At 43.3% G+C, this 12,331-nt stretch overlaps 1 protein-coding gene across 1 annotated transcript in view; it reads right to left on the bottom strand.

Moving 5' to 3' along the window:
• IQGAP1 (IQ motif containing GTPase activating protein 1) overlaps positions 1-12,331 on the bottom strand; it is a 114,224-nt gene that overhangs the window by 24,988 nt on the left and 76,905 nt on the right. Inside the window, exons 15-23 of the mRNA XM_066238182.1 lie at positions 11,370-11,533; positions 4,703-4,793; positions 4,338-4,505; positions 2,940-3,082; positions 2,019-2,189; positions 1,365-1,448; positions 827-898; positions 663-732; positions 107-315 (exon numbers count right to left, since the gene is read on the bottom strand). Of these exons, the coding sequence (XP_066094279.1) occupies positions 107-315; positions 663-732; positions 827-898; positions 1,365-1,448; positions 2,019-2,189; positions 2,940-3,082; positions 4,338-4,505; positions 4,703-4,793; positions 11,370-11,533 (1,172 nt within the window). The remainder of the gene's footprint in view (positions 1-106; positions 316-662; positions 733-826; positions 899-1,364; positions 1,449-2,018; positions 2,190-2,939; positions 3,083-4,337; positions 4,506-4,702; positions 4,794-11,369; positions 11,534-12,331) is intronic.

Raw genomic sequence — 12,331 nt, 5'->3', positions numbered from 1 at the left:
AAGAACGCCAGCCCCCACTCTCCCCACGAATCAGCAAAGGTGAGGCAGGGAACCTAAGCAGGACGATGTGCCCCATGCCTCACACCCACCTGGCTCTGGCACATACCTGCAGTGTAATTTTATTTTTAACTAGCAGTCCAATTTTGATATCCATGAGATTGAGGTCATTCTCCAGCTGCTGGTTGGAACGAATGAGGGTAATGACCTCTTCCCGCATCTTCATAAGATCCAGCTCCTCCTGAAAATCCTGGTCACTCTGGTCGAGCAGGTGGACAAACTTCCGGACCACAATCATCGGAGGATCCTCAGCATTAACTGACATAAAGAAAGCACGTGTCAGACAAAGAGTCAAGTTACCAGGAAAAGTTCTAAGTCTCGAGAAATGTCAGTATTGTCTTGAGGAAACAGCTCTATTCACACGTTTATTTTTGAGACGTGCAAAGACAACCACCAGGCACAGTCTCTCAGTCATGCTAATGCAGTGTTGTGACAAAAGCTAACATGGCAGGAACAGGACACGTAGCAACAGGTTAGCAAAAGGGGTTAAAATCACAAGCAGTGCCCGACCCCCAAGCCTTGCCTGCAGGACAGAAAAGAGATCCGCGGAGAATACCCAGAACCTGATGGCCTCAACTCCTTCTCCGCTGAGCCACATTACTCACTGAGAGTCTTGTAGTCATCACGAGCTTTGTTTGCCCGAATAAAAGCCTGGATTTTGATAATGTCATTTATCTAAGGAACAAAGAAGAAATTCCTTTGGTTATCTGTCCACCAAAAATCTAGCAAATCTGATTCTGCTTCGCCTATGCTACTCAAGGGCACTTACGTGGTCTCGGAAATACTGTAGGCGATCTCTATAGCGCTTTCTAGCTCGATGCATCCTCGCCAGGGACTGAATCTGTGGGAAAAGGACCCCGGAAATTACAAAAGTCCCTCCTCTTTTTTTTTTTTTTTTTTTTTGTATTTTTTTTTTCTGAAGCTGGAAACAGGGAGAGACAGTCAGACAGACTCCCACATGTGCCCCACCGGGATCCACCCGGCACGCCCACCAGGGGCAACGCTCTGCCCACCAGGGGGCGATGCTCTGCCCCTCCAGGGCATCGCTCTCCCCAGCGCCCGGGCCATCTTTGCTCCAATGGAGCCTTGGCTACGGGAGGGGAAGAGAGAGACAGAGAGGAAAGGGGGGGGGGATGGAAAAGCAAATGGGCGCTTCTCCTATGTGCCCTGGCCGGGAATCGAACCTGGGTCCCCCACACGCCAGGCCGACGCTCTACCGCTGAGCCAACCGGCCAGGGCCCAAAAGCCCCTCCTCTTAACACAGGTCAGACTTGCACTCCACACTGCCCCTGCGCGGGCTGCCGTACCTTCACAACTTCATCTTTATGCGAGCGCAGGTACGCTAAACGGTCTTGATAGGCCTTCTTCTGCTTGTATCCTCTCCACTGCGACTGGAACCATCAAACATTACAGTCGATATTATTTCCCAAGGATCAGAGGAAGTTAAAAATAATCTCTTTTTGATTATCCAAGTGCAATCCATGACAAAGCTTTAAAGAAGACCACATCTTCCAGGGACAGAGGGATGTGGTCAGGGGCTGTCCTGCCCCCAGAGAGCACCCTGGCTAAATTCCACTTTCCTGGTGTCAGCCTTTTAAAAGTATCTCCACACAGATTTTTTTTTATTGGTTCCTTACAATAAATCAGGCGAGGAAGATAACCTTGGAGAGGGGTACCACTCACTACCTGACATGGCGGAACTGGAATTCCTCACTCAGATTTCTTCCTGTGACATGTGCTACCCTGTCAGAGAAGCTGCGGCAGGGCTGACAACTCACCACTAAATACCACATGAAGCATACCCTGATTACACTGGCAGCAGAGAGGAAACATTTGTCAGAAGCACAATAAGACTAAAAGGTCAGAAGGAAAAAACCCAGACACTTGATCACAAGAGCTGACTGTTTACTAGCCCTGCTCTAGGCGCCTGCCTGCTGTCTGTGGACTAGGCTCTGCAATACCTGAATGCAGGTGATGGCAGGAATCTGTTTCTTCAGGAAATTCATCCTGGATCGGAATTCCCGCCGGACGAGGTACCCACGGCAGCAAGCCTGCAGCTTGGTGATCAAGCCTTCGTTGGCGAGCCAAAGCTGCTCTCTGTTGTACGCGGCCGTCACCCCAGAGATGGAGCTCTGAAAAAGCATGTGGTCACATGGGAAGACATACATAGGTGAGAAGGGACACAAATTTTAACACAGTACTGGCCACAGTGCACAAGCTAATGCTTCCTGCCTTCTCAGTCCGTACCAGATCTCTGAGCAACGAGAATGATTTCAGAGATGCTCTCATACCCCAAAAAGCCAGAGATAAATACTTGGTCTTCTTTTATCTCAAATGTACCCACTCATCTGCCCAACACTGACTGTGCCAGGAACTGGGCTTGGGTCATTGTTTACAAGAAGAGAGAGTAACAGGTGCCAACAAAGTCTGAGTACCAAGTCCCAGAAACCCTTAGAACAACACAAAGGAAGACATTGCAGGGAAATGGCCAGACTGCATTTGAATGTATGGGTTATATTCTAACACAGTACAGCCTGGACTCTGCAGAATAGTCAGAAAAGAGGTTGAAATGTAAACTGGAAGAGATTACCAACAGTTGCATGCAATAAGTTAAAGCAACTTTTCATTTTTCTTTTCTAGATCACCCAAGTTTTCTTTAATAGGCACACTATTTATCTGACTCAATTCTACAACCCCAGTGTTTCCTAACCTAATTTAAACCTTAGTCACTCTCCCAACCACTAGAAAAATAATTATTCTAAAACAGTTCATTATGTAGCCTTAATTTTAGTCTAGGGCTCTGACCACATGCCCTCACCCTCCTAACTAATATTGGCCCTAACACTTTCTCTCAGCTTCTTACGTGAAGAAACATGACCTACCTGGATCTCCTCCCGGGAAAGCTGCACTGAATTTTGCATAAAGCCTGGGGGTTCATCCCATCCTCCTTTCTGAGTCTCCAAATTGTGGTAATAATAATATCCACCTTTCACCCAGTGCTTCACCCACTTGCTGTTGTTATCTCCTGGCAGACAACAGAGGAGAGATTAGAAAGACCCAGAGCCACACTCTCCACACTCACATGTCTCATAGGACAGGATGATTCTGATCAGGTCAACAATCTAAATAAAGAGATTCCAAAAATCTGTTCAAGAATCAGCCTGGCGTGCAGAAGTCCTGAGTTCGATCCCTGGTCAGGGCACACTTGAGAAGCTACCATCTGCTTCTCTTCCCCTCTCTCTCCTCCTTCTCTCTCTCTTCCCCTACCACAGCCAGTGGCTTGATTGGTTTCAGAATCAGCCCTGGGCACTGAAGATGGCTCAGGTGGTCTGAGCATTGGCATAAGATGGGGGTAGCCAGGTGGATCCCGGTCAGGGTACATGCAGTTGTCTGTCTATCTTCTCCCCTCTCGCTTAAAACAAAATGAAACAAAACACCTACCAAGTGCAACTGTGGGATGAACTTTCATTAGTTTTGTTACTTCCAATTACCCGGTCAAGGCACATATGAGAAGCAACTACTATGAGTTGATGTTTCCTGCTCCTACCTCACCTCTCTCTCTAAAATCAATAGATAAAAATCTTAAAAAAAAAAAAAAGCCATTGAGCCTGACCAGGTGGTGGTGCAGTAGATGGAGTGTCTGACTGGGATGCAGAGGATCCAGGTTAGAAACCCCGAGGTCGCTGGTTTGAGCGCAGGCTCATCTGGTTTGAGCATAGCTTACCAGCTTGAACCCAAGGTTGCTGGCTTGAGCAAGGGGTCACTCGGTCTGCTGTAGCCCCCCAGTCAAGGCACATATGAGAAAGCAATCAATAAACAACTAAGGTGCAAGGTGCTTCAATGAAGAACTGATGCTTCTTATCTCTCTCCCTTCCTGTCTGTCTGTCCCTAGCTGTCCCTCTCTGTTTCTCTGTCACACACACACACACACAGGCCATAGAAAGGTATGAAAATCTTTTATCTTTATTGCCCTCCTTTTGCAGATAAACTACTTTCATTTATGTATAGGATTAGATATTACAGGAGCTATGGACAGCCAATACAAGATGAACAAACACTTTGACTTTCCTGCATTTTTAATATAGTCTCCCACACAAGGAAAAACAATATTTTCAAAAAGAGGGATAGTATTATCTCCTTAGGGCACTTAAAATGAGCCTAAATACTGTACTTTTACATACGTGTCTCTGCCTACAGACTATCCCTTTCCTCTGCCTTCCGTTCCTTCATATATTCAAGTTCTTAGCTTCAGGGCACATATTTACTTCCCTGTAACTCACCTGCTGCCAGCTTTTTCTTCTTGGCTTCAGCAAGGTCACTCTGGTAAGTTTCACAACACTCAGGGATGACTCCATACAAACCCACATCGGGGGAACGAAGGGCACTCAGCGTTTTGCCAACATCGCTACCCTCCACAGCCTCATTAATGGCAAAGATTCCTAAGGCAACTGTTATGGAAGAGAATTGTTACCAGGACAGTTTAGAAAGTAGCTAAATTCATACACTAGTTCACCTTACTATGCCTATTGGCAAACTGTTCCCCCATGTGTGCCACCTTGGTCAAGCTGAAATATGAAGAACATGATATAAAGTATCTCGCCACTCTGCCCAACATCAAAATAGAAATGAAACTGCTGATACATACACTTCTGGGCTTCCTGGGTGTCTTTGTTAGACTGCCAGATTCCACCTTGAATTTCATCCAACCACAACACAGCTGACTCATCCTGGGTTTCCTACACACCATGAAAAGCAAAATAATATTAAGAGCCATTAAATCAGGGCAGATATGATCAAGGTGGCTTCCGAGACTCAATTAGACATGGAGGAAGTTTCAAACACAAGACATACATGGAACAGTCAACTGAAAGAAGCCGTGCATCAAAAACTGGTGAAAGGTTACAAGACAAATGCTTCAGATAAAGTGTTAAATATACAAAGATGAATTTGAGTGGTTCAGGAGGTCAAGAGCAGCTAAAAGGGGCAAAAGGACCAGACTGGGAAGGAACTCAAGGAAATTTCTGCCTAATCACTGGCTGACCACTAGCTAACCAAACAGAGACTTTAGTGCACACACGACAAAGAAAACCGACTTAACAGAAATAAAAGACACTAAACATGTAATGACAATAACAAACAGGGACAACAATACACCTTAAGGGCGGAATACAATCTGATGTTAGTCGCCCTGTTATTTTCATAAAATGTCCAATTTTCAAAAATTACAAGACATGCATAGAAACAAGACAGCATGTTCCAAATAAGGAAAAAAGCAGACAACAGAAATTGTCCAAATTGAATGTGGTAGACACAGACTTACATCAACTATTTTATTTATTTAAAAAAATTTTATTGCCTGACCAGGTGGTGGCGCAGTGGATAGAGTGTTGGAATGGGATGTGGAAGGCCCAGGTATGAAACCCCGAGGTCGCTGGCTTGAATGCAGGCTCATCTGGCTTTATCACGGGCTCACCAGCTTAAGCAAGGGGTCACTGGCTTGAGCACGGGATCATAGACATGACCCCATGGTCACTGGCTTGAACAAGTGGTTACTTGCTCTGCTGTAGCTCTCCCTCCCCCCTGGTCAAGGCACATATGAGAAGCAATCAATGAACTAAGGAGCTGCAACAAAGACTTGATGCTTCTCATCTCTCTCCCTTTCTACCTGTCTGTCCCTATCTGTCCCTCTCTCTGACTCTCTCTGTCAAAAAAAGAAAAAAAATTTTTTTATTGGTTTTAGAGAGAGAGGTAGGGGGAGAGAGAAAGGACGGGGAAAAGAGAGAGACAGAAACATGAATCTTTTCCTGTATGTGCCCTGACTGGGGATTGAACTGTCAACCTCTGTGCTTCAGGACAACACTCTAACCAACTGAGTTATCTGGTTAGCGCATATCACGTATTTTAAATATGTTCAAAGAAATAAAGGAAACCATGTCTAAAGAACTAAAGGATATAAGAGCAAGTTCATATCAAGTAGACAATTATCAGCAAAGAGATAAAAATTATTTTTAAAAAAAAAATAAGAATAAGCCTGACCAGGTGTTGGTGCAGTGGATAGAGCGTTGGACTGGGATGCAGAGGACCAAGGTTCGAGACCCCGAGGTCGCCAGCTTGAGCGCGGGCTCATCAGGTTTGAGCAAGGCTCACCAGCTTGGACCCAAGGTCGCTGGCTTGAGCAAGGGGTCACTCAGTCTGCTGAAGGCCCACAGTCAAGGCACATATGAAAAAGCAATCAATGAACAACTAAGGTGTTGCAACGAAAAAAACTAATGATTGATGCTTCTCATCTCTCTCTGTTCCTGTCTGTCTGTCCCTATCTATCCCTCTCTCTCTGACTCTCTGTCTCTGTTAAAAAAAAAAAAAAAAAAGAATAAGAAATTTGAATGGTAAAGTACAATAACTAAAATTTAAAAAATTCCTAGAGGGATTCAGCAGATTTGAGCCAACTGAAGAAAGAATCAGCAAAACTGAAGATAAGTCAACTGAAATCATCCAGTCTGAGGAACTGTAAGGAAAAAGACTAAAGAAAAATGAGCAAAGCCTCAGAGACCTGAGGACACCACAAATATCATCAATATATGCATAATGGAGTTCCCAGAAGAAGAAAAAGAGGCTGAATGAATACTTCAAGAAAATCTGAATAGACCTGCAACAAATATACGATGGAATAATAAGCATTGCATATCCTATGGAAGGAGAAGTCAGACCCCCTACCCCTCCTCCACTGAGGAGAAAGAAGCAAGGAAGAATGTAGGGGGAAAGGAGCCTGCAGGGGAATAACTGCTTCCGATAATTCTCTGAAAAGGTGCATGGGGCAACTTGCTACACAGAGGAAGCAAGATACAACTTACCTGAAAACCCCTTCCTCCTCTTCTCTTAAAAGTTCTTAAGACCTTAATTTACAAATTCCAACACTTATTCTCTGACCTCCCCTAAACTCACCCTCCCATCCTAGAGTCATGTGAGTGACGTATACCTCTAGACCAGTGGTAGTCAACCTGGTCCCTACGCCCACTAGTGGGCGTTCCAGCTTTCATCGTGGGCGGTAGCGGAGCAACCAAAGTATAAATAAAAAGATAGATTTAACTATAGTAAGTTGTTTTATAAAGATTTACTCTGCCAAACAACGAAAATCCGACATATAGTACTTGGTAAGTAATTATTATTATATGTTTTAACTTGCTGTAACTCTGCTTTATAAATTTTATAAAGTAAAGTTACTTCCTTACTTTATAAATCACCATTACTGTGGAACCAGTGGGTGGCAGGTATAAAAAGGTTGACTAACCCTGCTCTAGACAAAGGGATCACGAGCCCCTTGCATGAAAACCTGTATTCTGTGAAAGGTATATAAGATGTAAGAAATCTAACTTCAGGGAGCATGTGTTTGGTTGCCTCTTTTGGGGTCATGCAGCTCCGCGGGCTAAATAAATCCTACTTCCCCCAGTCAAGTTGTCTGGGTATTTTTGTCCTCCTTTGATTCCTGCAATAATCCTACAAAAAAAGCAAGACTAAAAATACAGAACCACATGGCTTCACTGGTGAATTCTACCAAATGTTTAAAGAAGGATTAATGCCAGTCCTTTACAAACTCTTCTAAAACATAGAAGAGGAAGGAAAACTTCCCAAGTCATTCTGTGAGGCCAGTATTTACCCTGAAACCAAACCAGATGCAAAGATTCCATAGGAGAACTACAGATCAAATTTAAATTAAGATTTTTTGCTTGCTAAATTTGGAACTCAGATGATTATTTTTTCAACCATTTTCAAGATGGCTCAGAGAAACTTAGCAGCTAAGCTGAGGTAAAAAAAGGCAATTGCATCTAATGTGAATAGTCCACCCCGCTGGGGCTGGCAGCCCTAAGCAAATTTTCCTCTAACTCCCCTCACTTCCTCTGCCGTTGATTAATTCTAAAAAGTTATTCCACAGCAAAAGGAAATGCTTCAGACTCTAGTCACATCCTCTAACAGTTTAACTCCCATGACCCAACCAAAGGAGCAGTGAATGAGAGTTGGTACAAGTTATAGCCTCAATCTACTTTCCTTTTTTAGACATGAACCTGGCCTAGTTTATTTTCCCAAAGCCCACTCCTCTGTCAATCAAACATAAGATTCCCGCTGGACTTATATAGCAGCAAAAATAAACATTACCACTGTGGACCTACACAGAATCATACAGCCAGGACCCCAGTTAGAGAGTCTCAATCAACAGAATCAGAGTATAAATCTGAGAAATCTGTATTTTTAAAAGGACTTTTCAAGTGTTCTAATGATCAGCCAAGTTTGGGAAGCATTGATCTAATTGATCCAAAACTGATTATCAGAGACACAGACTTCCACTGGTAGCTTCACATAGCTAACTTCTTCTCACCTGCATAAGGGAAATCAGTTGATTCCTTTGTCTCAATTTCCTGGCTACAGAATAGACGTTGTGATTCAACCCTCACCACAAGATCAAATGACATTTTGCATATTAATGTAGCTCTTATATGAAACCTGATACTTGCTATATTTACATGATCAGAACATGATAATGTCAACTACTCTGATGACAATGGAATCAAAGGAGATTTATTGACATTATAATATTACCCACAACTCCTCCACCCCTAACCGTGGGTATCGGTGTACAATACAAAAGCTCTAATTAATCAACCACCTTAGTCTGTTTTTCTACCTTTGGATTCCCAGAAAGAACCTGACCCCCTGGATTAAGAATTTCTTTCCGTTTTTCCACTTGCTACAAGAACTTCACTATTGGGATCTCCTAAGTCAAAAAAAAAAAGAAAAGAAAGAAAGAAAGAAAGAAAGAAAGAAAGAAAGAAAGAAAGAAAGAAAGAAAGAAAGAAAGAAAAGCAAAGCTGTGGTCCTCCCTATCTAATTGCTGTTAATTGGGAAGAACTTAAAAGGAAATTAATCACAATTAGAAAAACAGAGGTAATTATGCTTTCATCACACAACTAATATCTGAGGTCCTACAACATACAAACTAACTTTCTATTCATCAACAGCAAAAACAGGTATGAATCTTGTCCATTTATTTTCTCAACAAACAAGCTGAGAGGCAAGATAAATTTTTAAAAGACAGGTTTGTGTTACAATTACTGTGGAAAATGTTTATATTCATAGCAGCATTATCCCCATAGCCATAAAGTGGAAACAATCTGTATGTCCATCAACTCATAAACAGAGTAATATTCCACACAATGGAATATTCTTCAACAATAAAAGAACTGAAGCACTAACACACACTACAACTTGAATAAACCAAGCTAAGCTAAGGAAGCCAGTCACAAAGAACCACATACTTTGTTATTCTATTTATATGAAATGTCCAGAACAGGCAAAGAAAGCAGCCTAATGGCTGCCTAGGGCTGGAGAGACTGAGGGAAACGAGAAGTGATGACTATGGGTACCAGTTTCCTTCTGGCGGTAATGATACTGTTCAAAACTGACTGGGTGAAGGTTGCACAATTCTGTGAATACACTAAAAACTACTGAATTGTATATCCTGAAATGGTGAGTTGTGCGGTATGTGAATTATATTTCAATAAACCTGTTATAAAAAAAAATTTGGGCCCTGGCCGGTTGGCTCAGCAGTAGAACGTCAGCCTGGCGTGCGGGGGATCCGGGTTCGATTCCCGGCCAGGGCACATAGGAGAAGCGCCCATTTGCTTCTCCACCCTCCCCCTCCTTCCTCTCTGTCTCTCTCTTCCCCTCCCGCAGCCAAGGCTCCATTGGAGCAAAGATGGCCCGGGTGCTGGGGATGGCTCCTTGGCCTCTGCCCTAGGCACTAGAGTGGCTCTGGTCGCGGCAGAGCGACGCCCCGGAGGGGCAGAGCATCACCCCCTGGTGGGCAGAGCTTCGCCCCTGGTGGGCGTGCAGGGTGGATCCCGGTCGGGCGTATGTGGGAGTCTGTCTGTCTCTCCCCGTTTCCAGCTTTAGAAAAATACAAAAAAAAAAAAAAAAAAAAAAAAAAAAAAAAAAAAATTGGCGTGCTCGCTTTGGCAGCACATATACTAAAAAAAATTTGGCCCTGGCCATACAGCTCAGTTAGAGCATCCTCCTGCAGTGCAGAGGTTGCCAGTTCGATCCACAGTCAGGGCACATTCAGGAACAGATCAATGTTCCTGTCTCTCTCTCTCTCTCTTGCTAAAATCAATAAATAAAAATAAAAAATCATGGGCCCTGGCTGCCGGTTGGCTCAATGGTAGAGTCACAGCCCAGTGTCTGGATGTCCTGGGTTCAATTCTGGTCAGGGCACACAGAAGAAGCAACCATTTGCTTCTCTACCCCGCTTCCTCTCCCTTCTCTTCCCACAGCCCTGGCTCAACTGATTCAAGCACATTGGCTCCAGGTGCTGAGGATGGCTTTGTGGAGCCTCCATCTCAGGTGCTAAAAATAGCTTGGTTGCAAGCATGGTGCCAGATGGGCAGAGCACTGGCCCCAGACAGGGGTTGCTGGGTTGATCCCAGTCAGGCACATGCAGGAATCTATCTCCCCTGCTCTCACTTGAAAAGGAAGAAAAAAGAATTTGTGGCATTATCTACTAGAGCTTATATGTATTACATTATATTACACATCTGTATTCCCTATGACACATAAATTTTCCTTCTAAATAAATGTATATCTATTAGCAATGTATACATACTAACCAAAAGACATGCACTAGAATATTGACAGAAGCACTATCTGCAATAGTCAAAAGACTGGGAAACAACCAACAATTCACCAATAATAGAATATATAATCACACAATGGAATAGTACACAACAATGATAATAAATAAACTATTGGTGCATGCAACCATGTGGACCAATTTCATTAATATTATGCTGGGCAGAAGAAGCCAGACACAGAAGAGGACATAATATACGATCTCACAATTCAAAAAGAGGCAGAATCAGGATCCTGATTACTGACAGATGGTAAAGGGGTTTATAAGGATGGTAGGGGATATGAGGAGGGTTGCTAACACTTTTTATAATCTGTGTACCATTATACAGGTATGCTCATTTTTTAAAATTTATACAACTGTATACTTACATGACATCCATTTTTTAGATCTTGCATTTCAATACAGAATTTACTTAAAGACATAGAGACGTGTCTACAACAGTAACAACAGAAAAACCCCAATGTGTAAAACAACAGAGCTTCCAGAGGCAGAGTCTGTGTCCCTCACACCTTGTATCCCTCCAGAGCCTGAACCTGAGGCTGCCCAGGAAGAGTCACTGAGTGACTCCCTCTATCTTGGGGCTTGGAGAGATGAAGTTCTCTGAACAGAAATGAACTGTTTTGATGCTGCTCACCTGGGCTTTCTCCCTCTTTGCTCGGATCAGCGTGTCTTGGTAATGCTGGGCCACTTCTGCCAGGACGCCCTCCAGTTTGGCTGCAGGAATCTGGAGGGCCTGCAGTGTCTTTTGGGCATCGCCTTCATCCAGGGCTTCATTAATTAAACCGATGGCTAAAATCCCTAAAGGTGAAGAAACAATGGTCATTTCTTTAAGAAACTCTAGAAACAGGTCAATCTTTAAACAGTAGTTACCTAACTCATTATTATTGCAGGAAAAAAGGTGAGGCTTAGGGATCTCTCTTCCAAGATCATACAGCAAACAAATGGCAGACGGAAGATCCAAGCCCAGGGCTCCCTGCTATAATGCAAGGCTCTTCCCACTAAGTCAGCTGAATATCTCTCACAGGAAATACAAATTAAACTAGAAGCATTCACTCCCATGGTATCTTTCTTTTTTATCTGTACTCCTATAATATCTTAGTCAGCTGTGCTACTTTTGTGAGCACTCTGTTATATAATAAAAACTTTGGCTGGTCTTTGTCCCTAGTTCCTGGAAAAGAACCTCTAAATCCTTAGAATTTCCCAAGAGACAGGAATAACTTTGTTATTCATGGTGGTCCCTGGAATCACACCTGAGTTCATGCCAACTAGGTGACTTTGGTGAACCCGCAGGTAATTTCAGGACAGGGGCCATGCTGAAAAGACCAACCATGTGATTAGAAGACTAGGACTCTGAGCCATGTGATATATTAGCCCAGTCTCCCTATCTCCAGGGAGGGGAGGTGGTCTGGAAATTAAGTTCAATTACATGGCCAGTGATATAATCAATCATTGTATGTAATGAAGCCCCAGTAAAAACTCTGGATACCCAAAGCTCAGGTGATCGCCCTATAGCTCTCTGTTTTTTGCTGGTTCCGATTGGAATCCCTTATAATAAAACTATAATCCTAAGTATAGCATTTCTGTTGAGTTTTGTGA

Source organism: Saccopteryx bilineata, chromosome 7, assembly GCF_036850765.1.
Source record: "Saccopteryx bilineata isolate mSacBil1 chromosome 7, mSacBil1_pri_phased_curated, whole genome shotgun sequence".
Lineage (NCBI taxonomy): Eukaryota > Metazoa > Chordata > Mammalia > Chiroptera > Emballonuridae > Saccopteryx > Saccopteryx bilineata.
The sequence above is the reverse complement of the archived record's forward strand: the minus strand, read 5'-3'. Positions and strand labels throughout refer to the sequence as shown.